This window comes from Carassius gibelio, chromosome B20 (assembly GCF_023724105.1).
Source record: "Carassius gibelio isolate Cgi1373 ecotype wild population from Czech Republic chromosome B20, carGib1.2-hapl.c, whole genome shotgun sequence".
NCBI lineage: Eukaryota > Metazoa > Chordata > Actinopteri > Cypriniformes > Cyprinidae > Carassius > Carassius gibelio.
In genome coordinates this window covers 9,286,840-9,307,581 of record NC_068415.1, presented here as the reverse complement: position 1 = coordinate 9,307,581, position 20,742 = coordinate 9,286,840, and the positions used below count along the sequence as shown (strand labels likewise).

The 20,742-nt window shown below is 39.8% G+C and overlaps 2 protein-coding genes across 3 annotated transcripts in view; one reads left to right on the top strand and one right to left on the bottom strand.

Annotated features, from left to right (window-relative positions):
• Positions 1-270: 270 nt before the first annotated feature.
• arpc5b (actin related protein 2/3 complex, subunit 5B) lies at positions 271-6,411 on the top strand. The gene is made up of 4 exons (XM_052585880.1): positions 271-566; positions 1,527-1,598; positions 5,054-5,230; positions 5,311-6,411. Exons 1-4 carry the CDS (start codon positions 426-428, stop codon positions 5,371-5,373), a joined length of 453 nt encoding a protein of 150 aa, XP_052441840.1. The 5' UTR covers positions 271-425; the 3' UTR covers positions 5,374-6,411.
• A 201-nt stretch (positions 6,412-6,612) lies between these two features.
• The window catches only part of hmcn1 (hemicentin 1), a 75,390-nt gene continuing 61,260 nt past the window's right edge, over positions 6,613-20,742 (bottom strand). The window contains exons 75-107 of one of the 2 annotated variants that reach the window (XM_052585878.1): positions 20,394-20,550; positions 20,102-20,223; positions 19,864-20,028; positions 19,662-19,769; positions 19,384-19,521; positions 18,775-18,909; positions 18,420-18,689; positions 17,980-18,170; positions 17,681-17,894; positions 17,412-17,546; positions 17,122-17,312; positions 16,607-16,688; positions 16,187-16,456; positions 15,941-16,111; positions 15,595-15,765; positions 15,342-15,512; positions 14,483-14,653; positions 14,224-14,394; positions 13,521-13,691; positions 13,088-13,234; positions 12,742-12,879; positions 12,536-12,657; positions 12,189-12,426; positions 11,889-11,951; positions 11,666-11,785; positions 11,431-11,565; positions 11,164-11,277; positions 10,951-11,076; positions 10,631-10,759; positions 9,358-9,720; positions 8,463-8,582; positions 8,205-8,331; positions 6,613-8,117 (exon numbers count right to left, since the gene is read on the bottom strand). In XM_052585878.1, coding sequence (XP_052441838.1) covers positions 7,751-8,117; positions 8,205-8,331; positions 8,463-8,582; positions 9,358-9,720; positions 10,631-10,759; positions 10,951-11,076; positions 11,164-11,277; positions 11,431-11,565; positions 11,666-11,785; positions 11,889-11,951; positions 12,189-12,426; positions 12,536-12,657; positions 12,742-12,879; positions 13,088-13,234; positions 13,521-13,691; positions 14,224-14,394; positions 14,483-14,653; positions 15,342-15,512; positions 15,595-15,765; positions 15,941-16,111; positions 16,187-16,456; positions 16,607-16,688; positions 17,122-17,312; positions 17,412-17,546; positions 17,681-17,894; positions 17,980-18,170; positions 18,420-18,689; positions 18,775-18,909; positions 19,384-19,521; positions 19,662-19,769; positions 19,864-20,028; positions 20,102-20,223; positions 20,394-20,550 — 5,513 coding nt within the window. In that variant the 3' untranslated portion in view covers positions 6,613-7,750. The remainder of the gene's footprint in view (positions 8,118-8,204; positions 8,332-8,462; positions 8,583-9,357; positions 9,721-10,630; positions 10,760-10,950; positions 11,077-11,163; positions 11,278-11,430; positions 11,566-11,665; positions 11,786-11,888; positions 11,952-12,188; positions 12,427-12,535; positions 12,658-12,741; positions 12,880-13,087; positions 13,235-13,520; positions 13,692-14,223; positions 14,395-14,482; positions 14,654-15,341; positions 15,513-15,594; positions 15,766-15,940; positions 16,112-16,186; positions 16,457-16,606; positions 16,689-17,121; positions 17,313-17,411; positions 17,547-17,680; positions 17,895-17,979; positions 18,171-18,419; positions 18,690-18,774; positions 18,910-19,383; positions 19,522-19,661; positions 19,770-19,863; positions 20,029-20,101; positions 20,224-20,393; positions 20,551-20,742) is intronic. The other variant, XM_052585879.1, reaches the window with a different exon arrangement.

Here is a 20,742-nt window from a genome sequence, read left to right as displayed (position 1 = left end):
TAAACCTAACCGACACTGGGGTTTAGATACATCGTATAAAATCGTACGAGTGAGGTCGTACAAATTATTAGCCACCTCGTAAAAATAGGTACGAATTGGTCGTGAGACAACGTTGTGTATTGATCCCGAATAACGAGGGCACTGAGAATGCGGGACTCTGGGTGCGAGACTGTAGATGCAGCAGGCTCAGTCTCCGTGTCTGCAGCTTCATGATAGGATTAGGATTGGAGCGCTTCAGTTCACCGGTGTTTCCGATAGAGGGCGCGCTATGCGGAAGTGATGGAAATCCACCACCACTGAACACCAGTCCAGATAGTACGCTGCAGGAGTCGCTAGGCTGGTTTAGCATAGACGACTGTTAGATTGTGTTCATGCACAACATAGCATTAAGCTGAACATCAGACGGGGTATAAATAGCGTTCATCATGTCAAAGAATACGGTGTCCGATCGTTTTCGTAAAGTGGATGTGGATGAGTACGACGAGAACAAGTTTGTGGACGAGGAAGAGGGAGGAGAAAACCAGCTGGGTCCAGATGAAGCAGAGGTGGATTCTCTCATCAGACAATATCCTTCTTTATTTACCAGCCAACATGTGCATGATCTGAAATAGTCTTACATTTTCAGTGCCACTAACTCATATAAATGATTTCTCTGTGCTTTATGCTTGATTGGCTAATGATGACATCAGCAATGGATATCATACTGCTAATTAAACATTTTCCTGGAAAAAAAGTATGCATAAATAATTAAAGCAAAAAGTGCTTATTATCAAGTAGAAGGAAAGACGATAATTTATTTTTTTCGCAGTTGTTTACGTCAACATTATATGAAGTGATTTGCTGTTAATAATTCATGAGTTGCCTGATACACCAGCTGGCCTGCAGATTTCTGTACATCAGAGACATCACACAGACAGAACTTGGCTTTTTGCGCTATTTATACTCATTTACATGTATTTTACTGGACAGAGTCCAGTGTCCAGCAATATTGATAGTGTTGTCCATTTTTCAGTTTTTCGTTTATAAGTGAAGCGAAAATCGTCACAAACATGTTTGTCTGGTTTCATTGTCAGCTCGTGCTGAATTGTGCACTTGTTATAATTCATAATAAGAGCTCATATTCAGACCTCTAAAAAGTCCAGGCCTGTCTTAACATACCAGACATTATTTTTTAACCAAACGATTTGTGAAAAAATGCTGATTACTTATTTTATTAAATTAGATTTAATAATTTTATCTACAACATACTACTTTCAAACGGTGTGGGGTTGTAAATATTAGGTTCTTCTGTCATTTAAAAACTGTTGCATTATTTAGTATAAGGAAGTTGAATTCATGTCCTTATATGTCAATTTTGGAGTAACCAGGGCCTTATTTCCTGTTTCTATTTTTTCCCCCTGTGGTTGCCTTATGTTTTCTTCAAGTGCTGCATGTCCACAGCATTTGGATATTGTAAAGCAGCATTTGTTAATGCATGCATAGGTATTTAAATTGTGTTGGTGTTTTACTTAACTCCACTCTTCAAAGGGAACCTAATGGGTGCATTGCAGGCAGTTTTAAAAAACCCACCAATCAACACAAAGAATCAGAATGTCAAGGTGAGTCATGCCCCCTTTTTTTCATAAGTGGAAGGAAAAATAATGTTACTCCATCATAGCAAATTGTAACATTTTGTTGTCAGATTCAGCATAATTTTAGATATAAAATTGTATAATGTTGCACATTCATGGTTTTCCTTTAAAAAATATATATATTTTTGACATTTTGCTTATTCCAAAGTGTCATTAATATAAAACAACTCCTTTTAAATATGCTAACTTTTCTATTAAATTGTATGTTTAATGCCTTGAAATAAGTATCAAAATCATTATTATGATACGCTGACTTTAATACTGCGAACAGATTGTTTATTTCCAACTGTAAGAGTGATGACAAAGTACAGAATTCCACAAAAAGGATAGCAATAAATGCACGTGCACAGCTATTCACTTTAATAAGCACAAGGATTTTCACTTGTTTAAAGGAACACTCCACCGTTTTTTGAAATAGGGCTTATTCACATTATTTCCTACATTTAGATAGGTGGGCAAATGCATTTTTGTGTCAGTGCATGCATTGTTTTAGTTTGACTGGGTCGGCGTTAGCTTAGCTTAGCACAATGAATGGAATCCTTTGTTGCCAGCTAGCATGGCCTGAGTAAAAGTGATCAAAAAAAAAAAAAACCCACTTAATTACTTCTTGTGGACTGCGTATTCACAACGAGTACAAATAGCGATCCAGATTAACACTAGGCGATTTCCTAGGCAGATATTGGCTTGGGACTATATTATGGGGAAGCACAGGCGAAGCACTGCTGCTTAGGCGAAGCACTGCTACTTCGGCGCAGAGATATCACGCAACACATGAAATCCCACGACTTCCGTCAACATACCGGCGTGAATAGTAGCTGCCTGGCTATTTTCCTTACAGTACACGAATGGCGATGAACATGGCTGATTTTGAGAGAGACGAAGAGGGTGACTTCTCAGACAGTCAAGAACCAGAACCATACCTATTTGAACCAGAGTTTACAGAAGACGAGCTGCGTGCTTTGGAAATAGAACGACAGTAGGAGACTGCGGTCAAGCCAGCCGCACTTCAGAAAAACACCGTCAAGCCAGCCGCGAGTGAAATTTATATGCGCGTGTATTAGTTGCAATCGCTCAACAGCCTGAGGACGTGAGGATGAGAGCCAACATGAACTGGTGGTGTGAATGTGGGGGAATATGCCAATCTATGCCGACGGAAATAGAGTGTCTTTGCTGTAGAGAGTGGGACATGTTTTTGCCATTGATGACCAGGCTCAACACGTCAGATCAAGATGAGCTTGCCCGAAGTTGTGTCACATCTACAGAGTATTTCACGGCGCTGATCCATTCTGCAGTACTCGATTTTTTTTCCGGTGTGACAAAGTGAACTGGAAAAAACGCCCCACGCCGAATGGACCAAATGGACAGCTGTCCACAGAGTAAGTGATTATTTTAATCATGACGCATGTATAGATCGACCCATATTATACCTGTATTCACATAGAGTTGATGTTTTCATGTGTTGCGTGATATCTCTGCACCGAAGTAGCAGTGCTTTCTTCTGTGCTTCCCCATAATATAGTCCCAAGTCAATATCTGCCTAGGAAATCGCCTAGTGTTAATCTGGATCGCTATTTGTACTCGTTGTGAATACGCAGGCCACAAGAAGTAATTAGGTGGGGTTTTTTTTATTTTTTTGATCACTTTTACTCAGGCCATGCTAGCTGGCAACAAAGGATTCCATTCATTGTGCTAAGCTAAGCTAACACCGACCCAGTCAAACTAAAACAATGCATGCACTGACACAAAAATGCATTTGCCCACCTATCTAAATGTAGGAAATAATGTGAATAAGCCCTATTTCAAAAAACGGTGGAGTGTTCCTTTAACTGTAGTGGGCTTCAAAGTAAAAAAAAACACAAGGGGGAAGATCATTCCACCAGCCAGGAATGGTGAACGAGAACATTCTGGAAAGTGATTTTGATTTGGTACCAGGAGGCGTCACTCACCAGCGGATCTCAGACTTTTGGAGGGGGTGTAGATTCGAAGTAGTGAGTGGAAGTAGGCGGGTTCTATATGCAAGCATCAATGTCTTGAACTTGATACGAGCCACAACCAGTAGCCAGTACAAGGAGATAAAGAGAGGTGTAATACAGGCTTTTTTGGGTTCGTTGAAGACCAGTCGTGCCGCTGCATTCTGAATCATTTGTAGAAGTTTAATTGTGCCTGATGGAAGTCAAGCCAGAAGAGCATTGCAGTAGTCCAGCCTAGAAATAACAAGGGCCTGGACAAGAAGTTGTGCAGCATGCTCTTAGAAAGGGCCTGATCTTTCTGATGTTGTCAGTGCAAACCTGCAAGATTGAGTAGTCTTTGCAATGTGGTCTTTGAAGGTCAGCTGGTCATCGAAGATCACACCAAGATTTCTGACCGAAGCTGATGGGGTAATTGTAGAAGGACCTAGCTGGATGGTGAAATCATGCTGTAGAGTTGGAGTGGCAGGGAAGACAAGAAGCTCAGTCTTTGCCAGGTTGAGCTACAGGTGATGTTCTTTAATCCATGCTGAGATGTCCGCCAAGCACCCTGAGATCCGTGCAGCTACTATTGGATCACCTGGTTGAAATGAGAGATAGAGCTGTGTGCATTCAGCACATCAATGGTAGGAGAAGCTATGTGCCTGTATGATGGGACCCAGTGTGATGTATTGTATGTAGACAAGAGGAGGGGTCCAAGAACTGATCCCTGAGGAACCCCAGTGACCAGTTGATGTGCTTTGGGATACCTCCCCTTTGCAGGCCACACTGAAAGACCTACCAGTGAGATTTAAATCAGCGTAGTGGAATCCCAGTGATGTGAGGGCAGACAGGAGAATCTGATGATTGACAGTGTCAAAAGAAGTAGGTAGATCCAGCAGGATAAGAACTGATGATTTGGAATCAGCTTTTGCTATCCGCTTGGCTTCCGTGACTGACAGTAGCGCAGTCTCAGTTCAACGGCCACTCCTGAAACTGAAACCTGACTGGTTAGCATCCAGTTTAGAAACAATGATACCTGGTTGAAAACAACTTGTTCGAGGATTTTCGCTATGAATGGCAGGAGATAGACAGGTCTGTAGCTGTCTATAGGAGAAGTGTTTAATTTAGGTTTTTTGAGCATTGGGGTTACCTGAGCCTGCATGAATGCACTGGGGAAGGTGCCCTTGAGAAGAGATGTGTTGATGATGACTGTGAGTGCTGGTAAGAGTGAAGGAGCAATTGCTTGGAGAAGGTGTGAGGGTATAGAAGGCATGTTGAAGGATGGCTGGAGAGGATAAGTTTTGATACCTCTGGCTCAGTGAGGGGACAGATGGAGAAGATGGGAGTTTTAGCAGTGGGTGTGGTTGGTTTGAGGTCCCATGTGTTGAGCTGAGAATTGACTACTGATTGTTCTAGTTATATACAATTGCATTGATGTATAATACTTGCATTTTTCTGACATTCTGAATGCAGGATCGTGCTGAAGGTCTAGTGCTGAAGGTGCTCAGCTCCTTTAAGAGCACTGACATAGAGAAAGGAGTTCAGTCTCTGGATAAGAATGGAGTGGATCTGCTCATGAAATACATCTACAAGGGGTTCGAGCGGCCTTCCGAGAACAGCAGCGCTGTCCTGCTGCAGTGGCATGAAAAGGTAGGGTAAATAGCAATGTAATAGCAATGCAAAGCATGTGGGAGGTCAATAGTTAAATTCTTGCTCTGTATTCTCCTCAGGCTCTCTCTGCAGGTGGAGTGGGCTGCATCGTGAGGGTCCTAACAGCCAGGAAAACAGTGTAAACTGCAGTAGGTTAGCGTAGCACACAGAAAAACACAACCCAGCAGCAGGAAATCCTACTGGGACACTCAGAATAAAACGATGACTTTCAACAGGGTACTGAAGAGGACCTCTCATCCAATTTCAATGCATTTTACCCTCTTCTGTTATATCATTCTTCACTCACATAGTCAAAAATGCATAACCGTGCCATCAGTTGTATGCTAGATTTACAGTAGCTTCTCTCAGGAATACTTTTCTATGCTCTTCTGTATTCTATTCAGCAATCTGATTAAAAGACACTTGTTAGAGTTTTCTAAAATCTTGCTTAAGTTTATTATAGCCTTTTATTATTAATAGCAATTTACTTGCCGATGTTCTTGGAGAGAAATGTAACCTGTTATTTTAGTCTGCATTTGTGTGAAAGGCTTAAAATGAACAGTCACAGATTGGTCAGTGTGTCTTACTGGCAGTATGTCTGTCCACAGTGACTGTGTCGGATTATGAATAATACTCTCCGGTGTATTAAATCTTCCAACCACTGATCCCTTCTCATTTGTTCTAAATCGCCAGGCGTTATCTCCATAGTATTTATTTTTTCATAACCAAAGCGCATTAGTTTAAATAATCCATTGAGTTACAATGCCGATCTTATGCATCATCTGAAACAATGGTTAGATTTTCTTGGCAGATGAAGCCATCTCACTAATTGTGACTTTCACTAATGCTGTTATAAAGTATTAATGTCTTGTCTTAATGTATCTGTGTCAGCATTCCAAAGCATTTATTGCCGTGGACCATTGTTATTGTGTGTGTCAGAATGCATATGTCTTTATCAGGAGGCGTTCTTAAGCCAATCATGTTAAATACTGCCTCAAAGCAGATCATTTCTGATCTGAGACATATCGCCTGATCACAGGGACCTGCCTCTACAATGCAGTAATACAGAAAGACAAAGTGTAAACACTCAATAAACCAAACCGGTATAATGACTGCCTTACAAAATATTCCTTTTTTATGTTTGTGCTTTTGTGATTGATTAATAAAATATGTTGAATATACTCTTGAGGACTTGAGTTTTATATTTTGAATTTATAGATTTAGGAATAAACAAAAAATGGATTCCTGGATTCTTTATCTTTGAAGAATAGAAACATTATTTATATAAAAATCTTTTGTAACATCATAAATGTCTTTACTGTCTCTTAATAAAAAGGGCTAACCCCAAACTCTTATACAGCTCTGAAGTGATTGTATCATAATGAATTGATCGTACAATTTATTGCTTTTTTAAAAAAGGAATACAACATAGTATTACAAATAAAAAACCCAAACACTTATATACACATCATTAAAATAGAATACACCTTGATTACTGAAACAGTTACAAAAAATACTCCAAATGTGTATGAACCTTTAATGATAATGAGAAATTGCTATTATGTGCATAATTACTGATTGACAATACTCTCTTCTAGAGCAAAAATAGGGCTTACCTGAGGTGGACATCCATTTCATTGTTACTGCAGATGTGGCTCAAACCCAAACCCCATCATTATGTTAAAAAGCACAGAATTTAAACCAATAAAATGTTCCCCATCTCATTTCATAGAAAGCAATGGAGGGAATTGAGATTCTTTCATATATTCAAGCAATTCCTAATAATTTAATAGGTAGACATATGCAAATGTATTCTATTACACCACCCATAGTCCTGCTGTACACTGTGATGAAGGATTCTTGTGACCAAATCACAAACCTGCCAGCGGTCTTACTACTGGTTTCATGTGAAGTCTGTCTTGAAGTCTAAACATCAGCCTTGACTGTCTGCAGGACTCTGCAAAGGCCTTTTACATGTCTACGCGACCTGTGAGAATCTCTTCAAGTGGCGGATCTGCACTCACACATACACACTCTCACACAAAGACCAATATAGCTCAGTCACACATGTACAAAACTGCACCATTCTCAGAGGTTGCGCTACAAAGAATTTTATCTTTATGGATTGCAAATTTCTATTTTTATGTCAGTAAATGATTGATACAGATTTATTTGAGATAACACCATTACAGGAACCTTGTGCCAAGAGCTTTTTAGTCTTACTATTTACTAATGTCTCCTTTTTTTTTCTTTTGCTTCTCACATCGCTCTCCTGGTTTATTTTTACAGGGATGCTTTAAAAATATATTGTTTCCCCTCTTCTGCATTTCTAATCCTGTTTAGAAACCCTTCCCATGGGAATATTTCTATCGTAGGGAAATTGAGGAAACTAGATTTTTCTTTTTTTTTTACTTGTCAAAATAATGGAAAACATTAAGATGTCAAATGATGGGTTTCTTTTGTTTAGCGCAACCTCTGATCATTCCCTCTCTTCATAGGCTGTGGGATGTAGTAAAGTGCTCAGTAGGGATAGGCTGAGACAGCGATGTAGACAATAAAGGTGGTCTGGTACTCTATGCCTCCATCAGCGCTGTAAGACAGGGCTCGCACCTTCATGCGGTACGTGTGAGGTTCGCGCAGTGGCCGGGTGGTGAACAGAACACCTTTGAGGTTTTCATCCCGGAGGGCGAAGGGCAGAGTCGTGTCCTCGTCGACCACTAAGAAGGAAGTGCGTGGGTGGACAACTCCATCCTGGGTGTAGGCAACCAGTCGGATCAGGTCCTGATTGGCAGCGATGCCGAAGGGCAGGGACAGCAGTTTGTACTCCAGTGCATATGGGCTCAGGGCGCACTCCAGATCATTGGGCGGACAATTCTTCAGGCAGAACCTGAGAGGAAAGGCAGAACTCACTTTATTTGAAACAATCAATTAAACAAAAGTAGACAATTGCAATGGAAAAGAGTGGCAGTCTCACCCTGTGGCTTGATCTCTCTGATAGTTAGGAGGGCAAGGTGTGTCGATGCACTGGTAACTCCCTCTCATGTTGAAACACATCCTGTTTGCACCACACTTAATGTTCTGTTCCAGGCATTCATCTATGTCTATTCATACAAAGACCAAAAGTGAGCAATGCACAAACCTCTTAAACTTAGTATCGTTAGATTTGTCACTCTCTAGAGAAGATAACACATGTATTGTCTTTGTTTCTTATTGCATGTTTTAAGTTTCTCACCTTGACAGGTTTTGCCATTGGTCATAAGGCGATAGCCGCTGGGACATAAACACCTATGGCTGCCTTGTGTGTTCATACATTCGTGTTGACATGTATCCCTCTGTTCACACTCATTAATATCTAAAACACAAGACAGGTAATTAAGTAATTCATTTTAATCTGGAAATGGTGCAATTTGTGTGTCCATGTCTAACTACTGATATGATTAACAGGACATAAATCATATTGACATTATGAAATTAGTATATACTATAAAATAACTTTTAAGATTAAACATTAATCAGGACAACAGGCAATTTACATGCACCAATTCATTATTCTAATGTCTGAATGATATAAAAAATAAAAGTGTAATTTATATAATAAATCTATGTAGCCCCTAAAGGGAAGGTGATGGAAATAGAAAAATGTTTGTGTTTAGTGTTCACTTGCAAAACATTTATAATTCCCTAAGAAAGATTGTAAATTCAATAAACTTTTGTAACAAACTTTTGTATTCAATGCAAAGCTTTTGTTGATTGGACACAAAAACCATTAAAATCTCACGTTTTCATGGCAGTGTCCCCTTGGGGGCTCTGTAGTGTTCAATCCCATCTCCCCTGACATTATATTTACCAAGTACATCTCTTCTAAATTACTTAATTTCACATATAACACATAAAAACTACTTCCTGAATTTTGATCAAAATGCTTCTTCTCTAGAATTTTTCTGGCACTTACCGTACTATTGTATATTACAAAAAAAGCATAGCCTACTTTATAATCCATTAGAATATCAGTGTAAAAGCAGTGGTTTTCAATATTCGAATCTTTTAAGAGCAAGAGTACTTTATACATATACATCAGATCATGCATATACCATAAAACCCAAACTCTACAGCTCAACAGTAGTTACCTAAACACTGCCCATTGTTTGCCTTAAAACCAGGGGGGCAGGAATTAGTATCCCTACGACTGCGTGATTGGGCATTGTTTGGTCTGTTGGTCATGGGACGCCCCCCGATGGGGACATATGAGTGGAAACTCTGGGAGGTCAGGCTATGGTAGCGCTGCTGGTAGGAGCTCCGATCAGAGGAGGACTGGGATGTTCTGTACCCATATGAGAAACTCTCATAGCTGGGCAAGCGCTCTAGTCCGGCACAGGACTTGCCATCGCCCAGCAGGTGGAGCCCCGGTGGGCACAGGCACTTGTAGCTGCCAGGGCTGTTCACACACTGATAGGCACAGGGCACCGGTACCAGCTCACACTCGTTTATGTCTGCTCTCACAGCAAGACCAACACAGGAAAAGACAAATAGGGAAGCAAAGAGGGAAAATAAAGGAAATACAGTTGAAATGGAAATAGCAGGTCAAGAGAAGAAAATAAAAAAAGAAGGGGGTGAGAAAAAATACTGCACATAAATAGCTATCCCTCAAGCAAGTTTCTTCTGCAAAAATACATATTCTATTTTTGTTGTAAAATATTAAGTGTATTTAATGATTCCAGACAAGGAGCATAAATTGTTTTATTAATTAATTGTTTCATAAATTCATAATTAATAAATTAAATTCAGTGATTTATATCAGCACTGAAACCCAATGGAAACAACTGAGAACTGAAGAAAAACTCCAAATGCCAAAACGGCACTTCTTATCCCAACTGAATGTCACTAGAGGACATTCAAAAAATGCCACAGCAAAGCATAGCATTTCAGGGGAGAATCCCAAGCAGAAAGTTGAAGGGTAAAGACATAGATAGAGGAAGGACATAGTAGTGATAGTCGTGCTGGCCTTGCTGTAAGAGTGAACCTACTTACCGGTGTAATACTGCAAAACTCCTGTCACTCTTAACAAGTTGCAACACTGTACTGACGATTACATCTGTAGCAGCTTAGAAAGACTTGGATCCTCAATTTGGTATCAGTGACTGACTTTTTTGTTTCTTAAGGTTATATGTTGGTTAGTTTAAAAGCGCTGTGGAGCATAACATAAGCAAGCTGTGTGGAATGAAGTGACATCATAGGTTCTGAATGCTGTTTAGGTAAGAGTTGGTTCACAGAAATTAAATGCAGCTAAAGAGTAAAGGAGATGAAAATGAAGGCAGGGATGCAGGTTGGTGTTTAGCAGGAGAGCAGCTTAGGATGTTGGGAGAGGATTAGAGTTAGTTGTGGTGGAGTTAGACTACGTACCAAGGCAGGGGCGGCCCACACCCTGAGAGCGGTACCCCCTTGGACAAGTGCAGTGGTAGCTACCTCTGGTGTTTTCACAGATTTGGTTATACCTGCACTGATGTGTGCCATCATGGCATTCATCAATATCTACAAACAGAATAAAAATGTATTCATCTTTGATCATAATCCAATCATTTAACATTAAATGTTTAAATAAAAAACATTTTTTACATGTTTTATTAATTATATATAAATACACACACACACACACACACACACACACACACACGTAACACAAATAGTCCTCAGCCCAAAACATAAACAACAACATTACAAACCTATGCAAGTTCCATTGCCTCCTTTGGTCATGCCGCTAGGACAGAGGTCAATGCAAGTGTATCCACCACGTGTGTTTTTGCACTGCTGATCTGAGCGACACACTCTCTGTTTGCATTCGTTTATGTCTAAAGAGAAACAAGCAGCACTTTAGTTGCACAAGTGCATATTTTTACAGACCTTGCTCTATGCCACTTGAGAGGAATTAAACGTACCAATACAGCGCCGATTCCTGAGTTGGTACCCTGGCTCACAAGCACAACGGAAGCTGCCAATGGTGTTTAGACAGTGCTGATGGCAGGGGTTGGATTCCTGACACTCATTCACATCTGCAAAAGCAAGATTACAAGAATTCAAATGTATGCTAGAATGAAGATAATGATAAATAGAGAGCATTAATATACATTACAGTATGTCATGTACAAATATACACATCAGAAATATACAAACATGAACTTAAAAAACAAGGGACAACTGTGCACCTGAGCAGCTCAGCCCATCTGCTGTCCTCCTAAAGCCCCGCCCACAACGCGTCACACAGCGATAGGAGCCAATGGTGTTCTCACAGTCTTGTCCATCATGGCACATGTGACCACCCAATGAACACTCATCAATATCTAGGGTAGACGTAAAGGAAAGCAGTTATTCAGTTGAGATGACAGAAACATCAATATCATACACTACTATTCAAAGGTGAACTTTTTAAAACTGTCATACCCTGACATGTTCTACCATCAGCTGAGATGGTGAGTCCTCTGGGACAGGAACAGTAGTATGTGCCTATAGCATTGTGGCAGGCATGTGAGCAGGGGTTTCCACCGGCACACTCATTCTCATCTTCATCAGAAAAAAAGGAATCTCATCAATGAAACTTTGTATATTCACAAATGAATAATGTTATCTGTATACAGTAAAAGAAAGAAATACGGTCTGACTATACCTGAACAATATGGCCCAGCGGGGTCCAGCTGGAAACCACTGGGACACTGATTACTGCGCTCTCCTGAGGACGAAAATACATCATAACTGGAGAGGGATAGTTTTTAAAAATCATTTAAATTATTACATACCAGTTTGTACTGAATAAACAATTCAATCATAATGCCTATGTTCACACTATCAGTTTTTGTAAAAAAATGCTGTAAAATAATAATAAATAAATAAAATAAAATAAGTGAATGACACATCATGGTTTTTTTTACATAATGATTTTTTCCCTAATGCATCTTTTGTAATGTACCTTTAGCAATGGTGGCATGGATGGCAAACTCCAGCATCTCTTCTAGTGGACGGTACAGAGCGCTGATAGCCGAGGCGTGGAGAGTCTGCACCAGATAGGGCATCTTTCCTTTGGAGGGTCTGTATGTGATGGTATGATTCCAGGAGTAAGGCACGCTCACCCTGTCTATACTAAACATACGTGTAGACAGAGCATACAGCTCACCAGGACCAGTCTGGATGTAGTCTTCAGTGTAGTCCTGGAGTTTAAAAAGGATATTTGAATGTGATAAAGTTTATATTGTGTAACATCACATTTTCAAAGTATAAAAAGGTATAATATTCATTGAAATGTGATTCAGGTTCTACCTTAAGACTGATGTCTGCATTCGTTGGCAGTTGCAGGATGTGTCCATTTACTACAATGTCCAGCAGAAGTGCTCCATCTGAGTCCAGCCCTCGAGCCACATGAGTCATTCTGAGAATCTCTCCTATAGTCAAAGCACAAATTAAATTAGGAAAACTTAGATGCAAAGTTTTTAAAGATCTCTATACATCATTGTGATGTCTCATACCTGTGGCAAACTCCACCTGAGTCTCACGTTTGAAGATGCCATCTGTGAGAGTGTAACCGTTGACGGCTTCACCCAGCTCCTGTGCTGTGGTCCAGTATATGGGGTTGAGGATAGAGATCAACTTCCTCATAGCAGGGCCTAGATTATTTAGTAGAACATATACAAGCATAGACTCAAATGTAAAAATTTCTATTAAGATCTTGATGAATAGTCTTAGTACTAAAGCCTCACTGCCACGTTACAAAATAATTAATATACTGACAAATACTATACAGTACATGTTTAGAATAGAAAAATATGATGAATTGCAGCTCATAAAAATAAAAACTCAGTAGCAGACACTGACCGAGACTCCTGGGTATGTTAGTGATGGTGGCCTGTATAACTCTCCCTCCAGTGGGACTGCTGGAGATGGTGGCATTGAGGATGCCAATGCCAAACTCCACATCGTTAATGTTCCCAATGATGCTTCCTCTGGCTTTCTGAGGGCCACCTTAGAGAGCAAAACAGCAAAAAATGTAGACAACCAAGGTCAGACATTAACCAGTGATTAGGGAAAGGTGTGTAAAATGTGTCATCCAATTCTCTTATTGTACTATATGCTTAATAATATACTGTATTCAGTTCATTCTGTATTTGATTAGATTTTATAGGTAAGAGTCATCATATTTCTGAAAGTAATAATAATGAATGGGGGGGAAAGTAAAAAAATAAATATAATAAATTGACAAAATTGTATGTAAGTCTTTATAAACAACCATACAGAGTTGTAAATGTACCTGGACATGGCTGTATATTACATCTTGATAACTGGGTGGAGTCTCCAGGGCAAGGGCGGCCGTTGTTGCTGGGTGATGGATTGTTACAGAGTCTAACACGTGTCCGTTCTCCACCTCCACAGGATGCTGAACATTCACCCCAGGATTCCCATGAACCCCACTTACCATCAACTTCACACACACATACAACAGAGCACAGAAACGGGTGTAAGCAGTTACAGTAAAAATGTATCCAGAAAATATAATTCAACTTCTAATTAAAATAATCTTGTAAATAATAACCTAAAAAAATATATCACATGTAGCATCTCTTGTATATTTATTAATGTACAAATATCACTATTTCAACAAAAATATTAAGCAGCACAACTGTTTCCAGCATTAACAATAGTAAGAAATGATTCTTGAGCCCCAAACAGCATATTAGAATGATTTCTGAAGGATTATATGACAGTAGACTGGAATAATGGCTGCTAAAAAATTCAGCTTCACTGTCCAAGGAATCAATTTTAATGTTTTAAAACATTTTCAAATATATTGAAAATAGTATATTATAAAAAGTATAAAATAGTATAAATAATTAAATTGCAATAATATTATGGCAATATTATCTTTTACTTTATTTTTTATCAAATGAATGTAGTCATTTGAGAGCCCCCCCAATTCATATTTTTGAACTGGAGTATATGTACAAGTGCCATACCAGGGCAGTAGGCTGTGTTGCACTTCTGGATTTGAGAGTCTGATCCAGTACATGCTCTGCCTCCATTCGCTGGTCGAGGATTGTCACATGTTCTGTAGCGACGCATTTGACCACCGTTGCAGGTTCTGCTACAGCTGCCCCAGCTGTTCCATGGGCCCCAGTTACCATGAACTATGAAGAGAAATTATTTGTACTTACTGCTTTTATTATTACACCAATGTATCTGCTTGTTTAGCACATATGAAGTGTGCTTACTCACTTGGACATGGTTCATTGTTGCAGAAATCAATATGGATGTCATTTCCCTCACACTGCCGCCCCCCATGATGGGGGGTGGGACTTGCACAGATACGTGTCCTCTGCCTTGTACCACCTCCGCAAGAAACACTACATGCCCCCCAACTTACCCAGGATGACCACTTTCCATCCACTGTTGAAGAAGGGAAGATAAGATAAGACAATGCTTGTTAAACCTGGATTTGATTAATCATGAAATAATGGATGTGCGCAGACTTAATAACAGGGTTTCTGCAGGATTTTTAACCTCAAATTTTAAGACCGTTTTAAGATCTGCACAGATAAAATTAACAGTATATGAGCGGGGTTGGGCAATGTCTATAGTACCATATTAAACGTTTTCTCAAAAACAAAATGTTTTATAAAATGCTAAACTTTACATTTCAGCTTTTAAATCATTTTAAGTCAAAAGTATTAATTATTATATAAATTTTAACAATTATTGTCGATAAAATATTATATCAATTAAATAATATAAATTAAGGGTATGAGATATCGACAAAAAATTATATCTCGATAATTTTTCTGTGATTGCAATTCTGGTCTTTCCGTCCCCAAATTTAAGACCTCCTGAAATCATAATTAAGACTTTCCTGTACAATTTAATACTTTTTACGACCTTAAATTTGATACAACTAAATGTAAGACTTTTTTTAATACCCGCGGAAACCCTGCTTATAAAGTTAATCTAGTACCAAAATATTTCAAAAGAAAGACTAATTTGGGAAGAATATTCAAGAAACTGTTCAGCCAAAAAATTTTATTCTGTCATGATTTATTTATTTACCTTTATTTATTATTACTTTGACCAGGATGCTTACCAGGGCAGTTCCTCTCACTGCACACTTGCGTCTGTGCGTCAGATCCTTCACACAATGGTCCTTCAAATGAGGGTGGAGGGTTGTTGCAGAGTCTTAACCTAGTCTGCATCCCTTTGCCACATGTTTCACTACAAGGGCTCCAAGGCATCCAGGCACCCCAGTTCCCTGCCACTGGCAGATAAGAAGCCAGTCAGACTGATAAAGACAAGATTTGTCCATGCATAAGGAGGAGAAGGTATGTTCCTCCACTCACCTGGGCACGGCCTTACACTACACATGATGGCCTCCACCGCTTTGCCCTCACATGCTCTGCCCCCATGCTGTGCAGGAGGATTACTACAAGCCCGCACCCTAGTTCTGTTACCCTGACCACAGGTACGAGAGCACTCTTCCCAGGAGGACCACTCAGACCAATTACCATCCACTATAAGGACAAAGAGAAAACATGACAAACAGTACAAACATGTTTTTACACAATTTTTTATTGTTGTTTGTTTACTATATATATATATATATATATATATATATATATATATATAACAATGATTTCAATGTAGTGCCCTGCTTAAAGGAGCAAAATAGATGACAATCTATATTACCTGGGCAAGGTTTGCCTTGACAGCTGCGTGTTTCTGTTGCTGAACCTATACAGTGGCGTCCTCCATTCGCAGGAAATGGGTTATTGCACTGCCTCAGCCTCTTCTGCACTCCTGTGCCACAGGAAACACTGCAGGCTCCCCACTCCATCCATTCAGAGAAGCCTCCATGAACTGCGAAACACAAACAATTCAATCTCCCATTATAACACATCTGACTAAAAAATGTAAATGTGTAGTTTAGCTCACCTCGCACTGTGAGGGTCACACGCACCAGCACGGAGCCTAACAGATTTCGGGCCACGCACTGATACTCAGCTGTGTCCTCTTTCTGAGCACTACTGAACCGCAGAGAACTGTTATTCAGCATGGTGATTCGCTCATTACCCAACAGAGGCCATCCCTGACGGGACCACTCGATGACAGGCACAGGCTCTCCCTCTGCCTGGCAGTTTAGCACTACTGTGGAACCTGCATCAACCACCGTCTCCACTGGCTCGACAGTGATGGTAGGAGATCCTGTGGAACAGCACTGATGTTATTACAGTAACACAAGCTAGTGCTATTTTATGGTTTTTATTGCCTGTGTGAGTATTCTTTGTGACTTTGACTGCAGATGACTAACTTTAAAGGATATGTTTTCATTTTAGGTTTGAACTGTAGACTTACGCTGTAAGGTCAGAGTGACTGTTCTTTCCACCACTCCTGCATCATTTGTGGCCACGCACATGTAATTTCCAGCATCTTCGCTCTACAACAATACAAACCCATTAATTATTTATTAATTTTACAATGAGGAAAATACAAACAATTAAGGAATTTTTTATAAAATTTTGTGGATTGATGGCAAAAATTTTATGACCATAACTCTTGTTTTATTGTAAAAATAATAGCCTGGTATCTTCAAAAGTCAATATACTACATTATTTTATTAATTTTCACCATGATCTTTAAGACTTTTTTTTTTATTTGTGGTTGCAAGCAGTTGAGTATTTTGTGACAATTATTTTTAATTATTAAATTATAATTATTATACACAGCAGAAAAAATATGCAGGTAATGGACTCTATTTATCTTTGCTTTGAAATATGATAAAAGTTAAAGAAATAGTTTATTTTCGAACAATATCCCGTTTTTCCATTGCTGCACAGTATCTGTGATTGCAGTGTGCTGTGCTTGCTTACCACTGTACCGTAGATGGCTAGAGATCCGTTGTCAAGCTGGCGGATTCGGTTGCTTATTTGCACATTGATGCCTTTTTTGCTCCACTGGATGGTGGGCAGAGGGTCTCCTCGTACCTCACAGTTAAGGATGGCATTCCCTCCCAGGGGCTCAATGCGATTTGAATGAGCATCTCCGTCTATTATTGGTGGTTCTGTAAAAAGTGGACAAGAGATTCAGGTTATTCACACTGCACTTCCTTTTGATTTTAAAAGCAGAAAATGTAATCATATAATAGAATGCAGATGTTTACCTTTAACATAGACAAATCCCAGAGATTTGATGGATCCCACACTGTTCTCAGCCACACAGGAATAAGTGCCCGAGTCATCTTTACTCGCACGCTCAATCACCAACTCGCTGTGGCCATTAGCATGATCATACTGGGCTGTGAATAGAATCAATACTTTTCTTATGTTCACATAACAGTCTATTGACACAAGCAGCATAACTAATAGTCCTGAACTACAGGGGATGCAAACTGTGGGTATTTGTAGGCTCAGTTAGAGGGATGATCTATACCAGGGATGATATTGTTGTTGAACGCCCATGTGATCTTTGGTGGAGGAATGCCAGTGACTCCACAGGTCAATAGGAGGCGCTCTCCCTTGTTGAGAGCCACATCCCCCAGGAGTTCAGTGAAGGCTGGATGTGTGTGGATGGACAGACCAATGGTGCGACTGTCCTGCCCAACTGAGTTGGTGGCAACACACGTGTAACTCCCAGAATCTTCAGGCTATATTCACAGAGAGATGTCTCAGAAAACTGTCAGAGTATGTACACATTTTGAAAATAAGGAGTTTGAAGATTGGGACTCTGACCTGTGCAGAGTCTATGAGCAGCTCTCCCGTGGGCAGGACTGTGTATTCTCCGGTGGTGTCGGAAAGTGCAATGTCATCTTTCTCCCAAGTGATGTTGGGCTGTGGGACTCCGTCTGCCACGCAGGTAAGCAAAGCTTGGGTATTCTCCACCACAGACACCTCTGATATTCCTTCACGGATGGAGGGAGGTACTGAGAAGAAGAAAAGCATTTATGTTTTAGGCCTGTATAGCTTATTTTATTTATTTATCATTTGATTATTAAAAAAATAAATGAAATAATTATTAAACTATAATTTAAAAGATGGTTTACTAACATCTTACTAGTTATTATTATTACTATCATATTTATTCTACCAGATGGTAAATGCATTGATCAATTTTATCAATCAGTTAAATTATCTTGGTTTTTGAAATAAATCCATCTATCGTCTTGACTCACTCTGTACAGTGAGGCTCATCTCCAGACTGGTGGTTCCAGCCACATTAGCAGCAGTGCAGGTGTATCTGCCTGTATCTCCAGGTTGGGCAAAGGCGATCTGCAGTGCTCCTGTGCTGAGGACTCGCTGCTGCACAGACTCACTCAGCAGCTGCCCATTCTTGTACCAGGTGATAGAGGGAGTGGGGAAACCCTCTGTGTGGCACTGCAGAGTTACAGATGCATCTAGTGCCACAGTGTACACCTTGATGTCAGATGTTATGACAGGGGGCACTGCAAGAAAAGTAGAATTTAGAACATTTCATAGACCACTTCCAACAGACATCTTAATTATCATCACAGCCAATGTGTGTCTCACCCTGCACTCTGAGTTTGGTTTTCCCCAGTGCAGTGCCTGCTGGATTCTGAGCCACACACATGTAGGTTCCAGAATCCTCCACTCTGGCTTTAGAGATCTGCAGGCCGCCATTGGGGAGCACCGTAAAATCACCTCCTGATGATGAAAGAAATAAAGCGATTAAATTAATCACTTAATAATTAATAATTAAATTACAATTCAAAGGTTTGGTGGTCAGTATGATTTAAAAAAACATATATAAAAAGATTTTTTTTTTTCAAATAAATGCTGCTGTTTTGAACTTTCTATTCATCCAATAATCACAAACAAGTCACACACAAAAATATGTTTTCAACTTCGTTAATAAAGAACTTTTTGCAGCCTTGGTGAACATAAAAGACTTTTTAAAACATTACAACAAACTTATTGAACCAAAAGTTTTGAATGTTATGTATGTAATACAATATAACTATTTATAATTGGGTAGATTGAGAATTAACTATTTACAATCAATTAAATATTTATTTAAATAATAAATTATTATTTAATTAAATTTAGCAATTCAATGGTACTGTAAAGAGATGAAAAGCTTGCTGAAAATGCCCACAGTGGTACAGCTTTTGTTCTCACTTGCAGTAAAGATGTTGATGCCCTCTTTCTGCCAGGTAATAGTTGGGCGAGGGGAGCCTGTTGCTCTGCATGGCAGGGTCACATGGTTGTTCAAAATCACATCCAATGTTGAGGGGTGTGACTGTATTACCGGAGGTTCTATAAAATATAAATACAGACAATTATTAAATGAAAAAAATGACAAAGTGACAAAAATTGTAAATAGGAAAATAAATGTGGAGTCAGAAACTTTAAGTGGCACTTTTAGAAGAATGTTGGGGTTTACTGTTTTCTCTTACCATGTACTGTGAGCTGAACGTGTCGGTGGGCGGTGCCTGCAGCATTCTTGGCAACACAAGAGTAACGACCTGAGTGACTCAGATCTGCAGCTGGGATCTGAAGAGGACCTAAGAGAAACCAAGGAAACAGAACTGTAACATTCGGATCAAATTCAAACTTCAATTGATTTAGTTTTTTACACTGTTACTAGATAAAGCTCACCTGACGGTAATATCGTATAGCCCTCTCCATCTTTAGCTAGTCTCAATCCATCTTTGCTCCAGTATAGGACAGGATGAGGCACTCCAGAGGCAGTGCAGCCAATGATCACCGGGGACAGTCTGCTTACCACCAGCTCTGTGGCCTCATCAGCAATAGAAGGAGGAACTGTAGAGGGAAATAAACATTCAGTCCTCCTGAAAGTCACATACAGATGTCATACACAGAAGAAGGGATTCACCATGTACAATCAGCTGAATGGCTCGGCTGTCCTGGCCTGCCTCATTGGATACAACACACTCGTACAGTGCTGTGTCTTCTACTGTGGGTGCGATGACAACCAGAGAGCCTGACGACAACAGCCTGAGGACAGATTGCAAACTGATAAACCGGATGCAATCATGAATCTCAAGAGTCTTATTGTGCGATATTAAGCATTAGGGTCCTACTCTGACCCAAACTAAGAGTAATGCTCATTTGGTTGGAGATACAGTCAGAGGTGAAAAGAGGAGAGGGAGAAAACCTGGCTGAACCTGTACATATTCTGGTTATGGTCAGTGTTAAGGGGTTGATCATTTTTGGTCCAGCGAACGGAGGGTTTGGGGATGCCGGTGGCCTCACAGGATAGCGTGGTCTGGACATTGACTGTCACAGTGATGCTAGTGGGACCCTCGGTGATAGAGGGTGACACTGGAGTAAAAGAGAACATCTGTGTTTACTGTATGTCAGGACAGTTCCCTAACATATTTAATAAACAAGATATTTAAAAACAGTGATATGCAAACACATGAACTTATAAACATGTATACCTAGAATGCAATGGATAAAAGCATCTCTCAAATGCATTCATGTGTAAATGTACATGAAAAGCAACAGGCATAT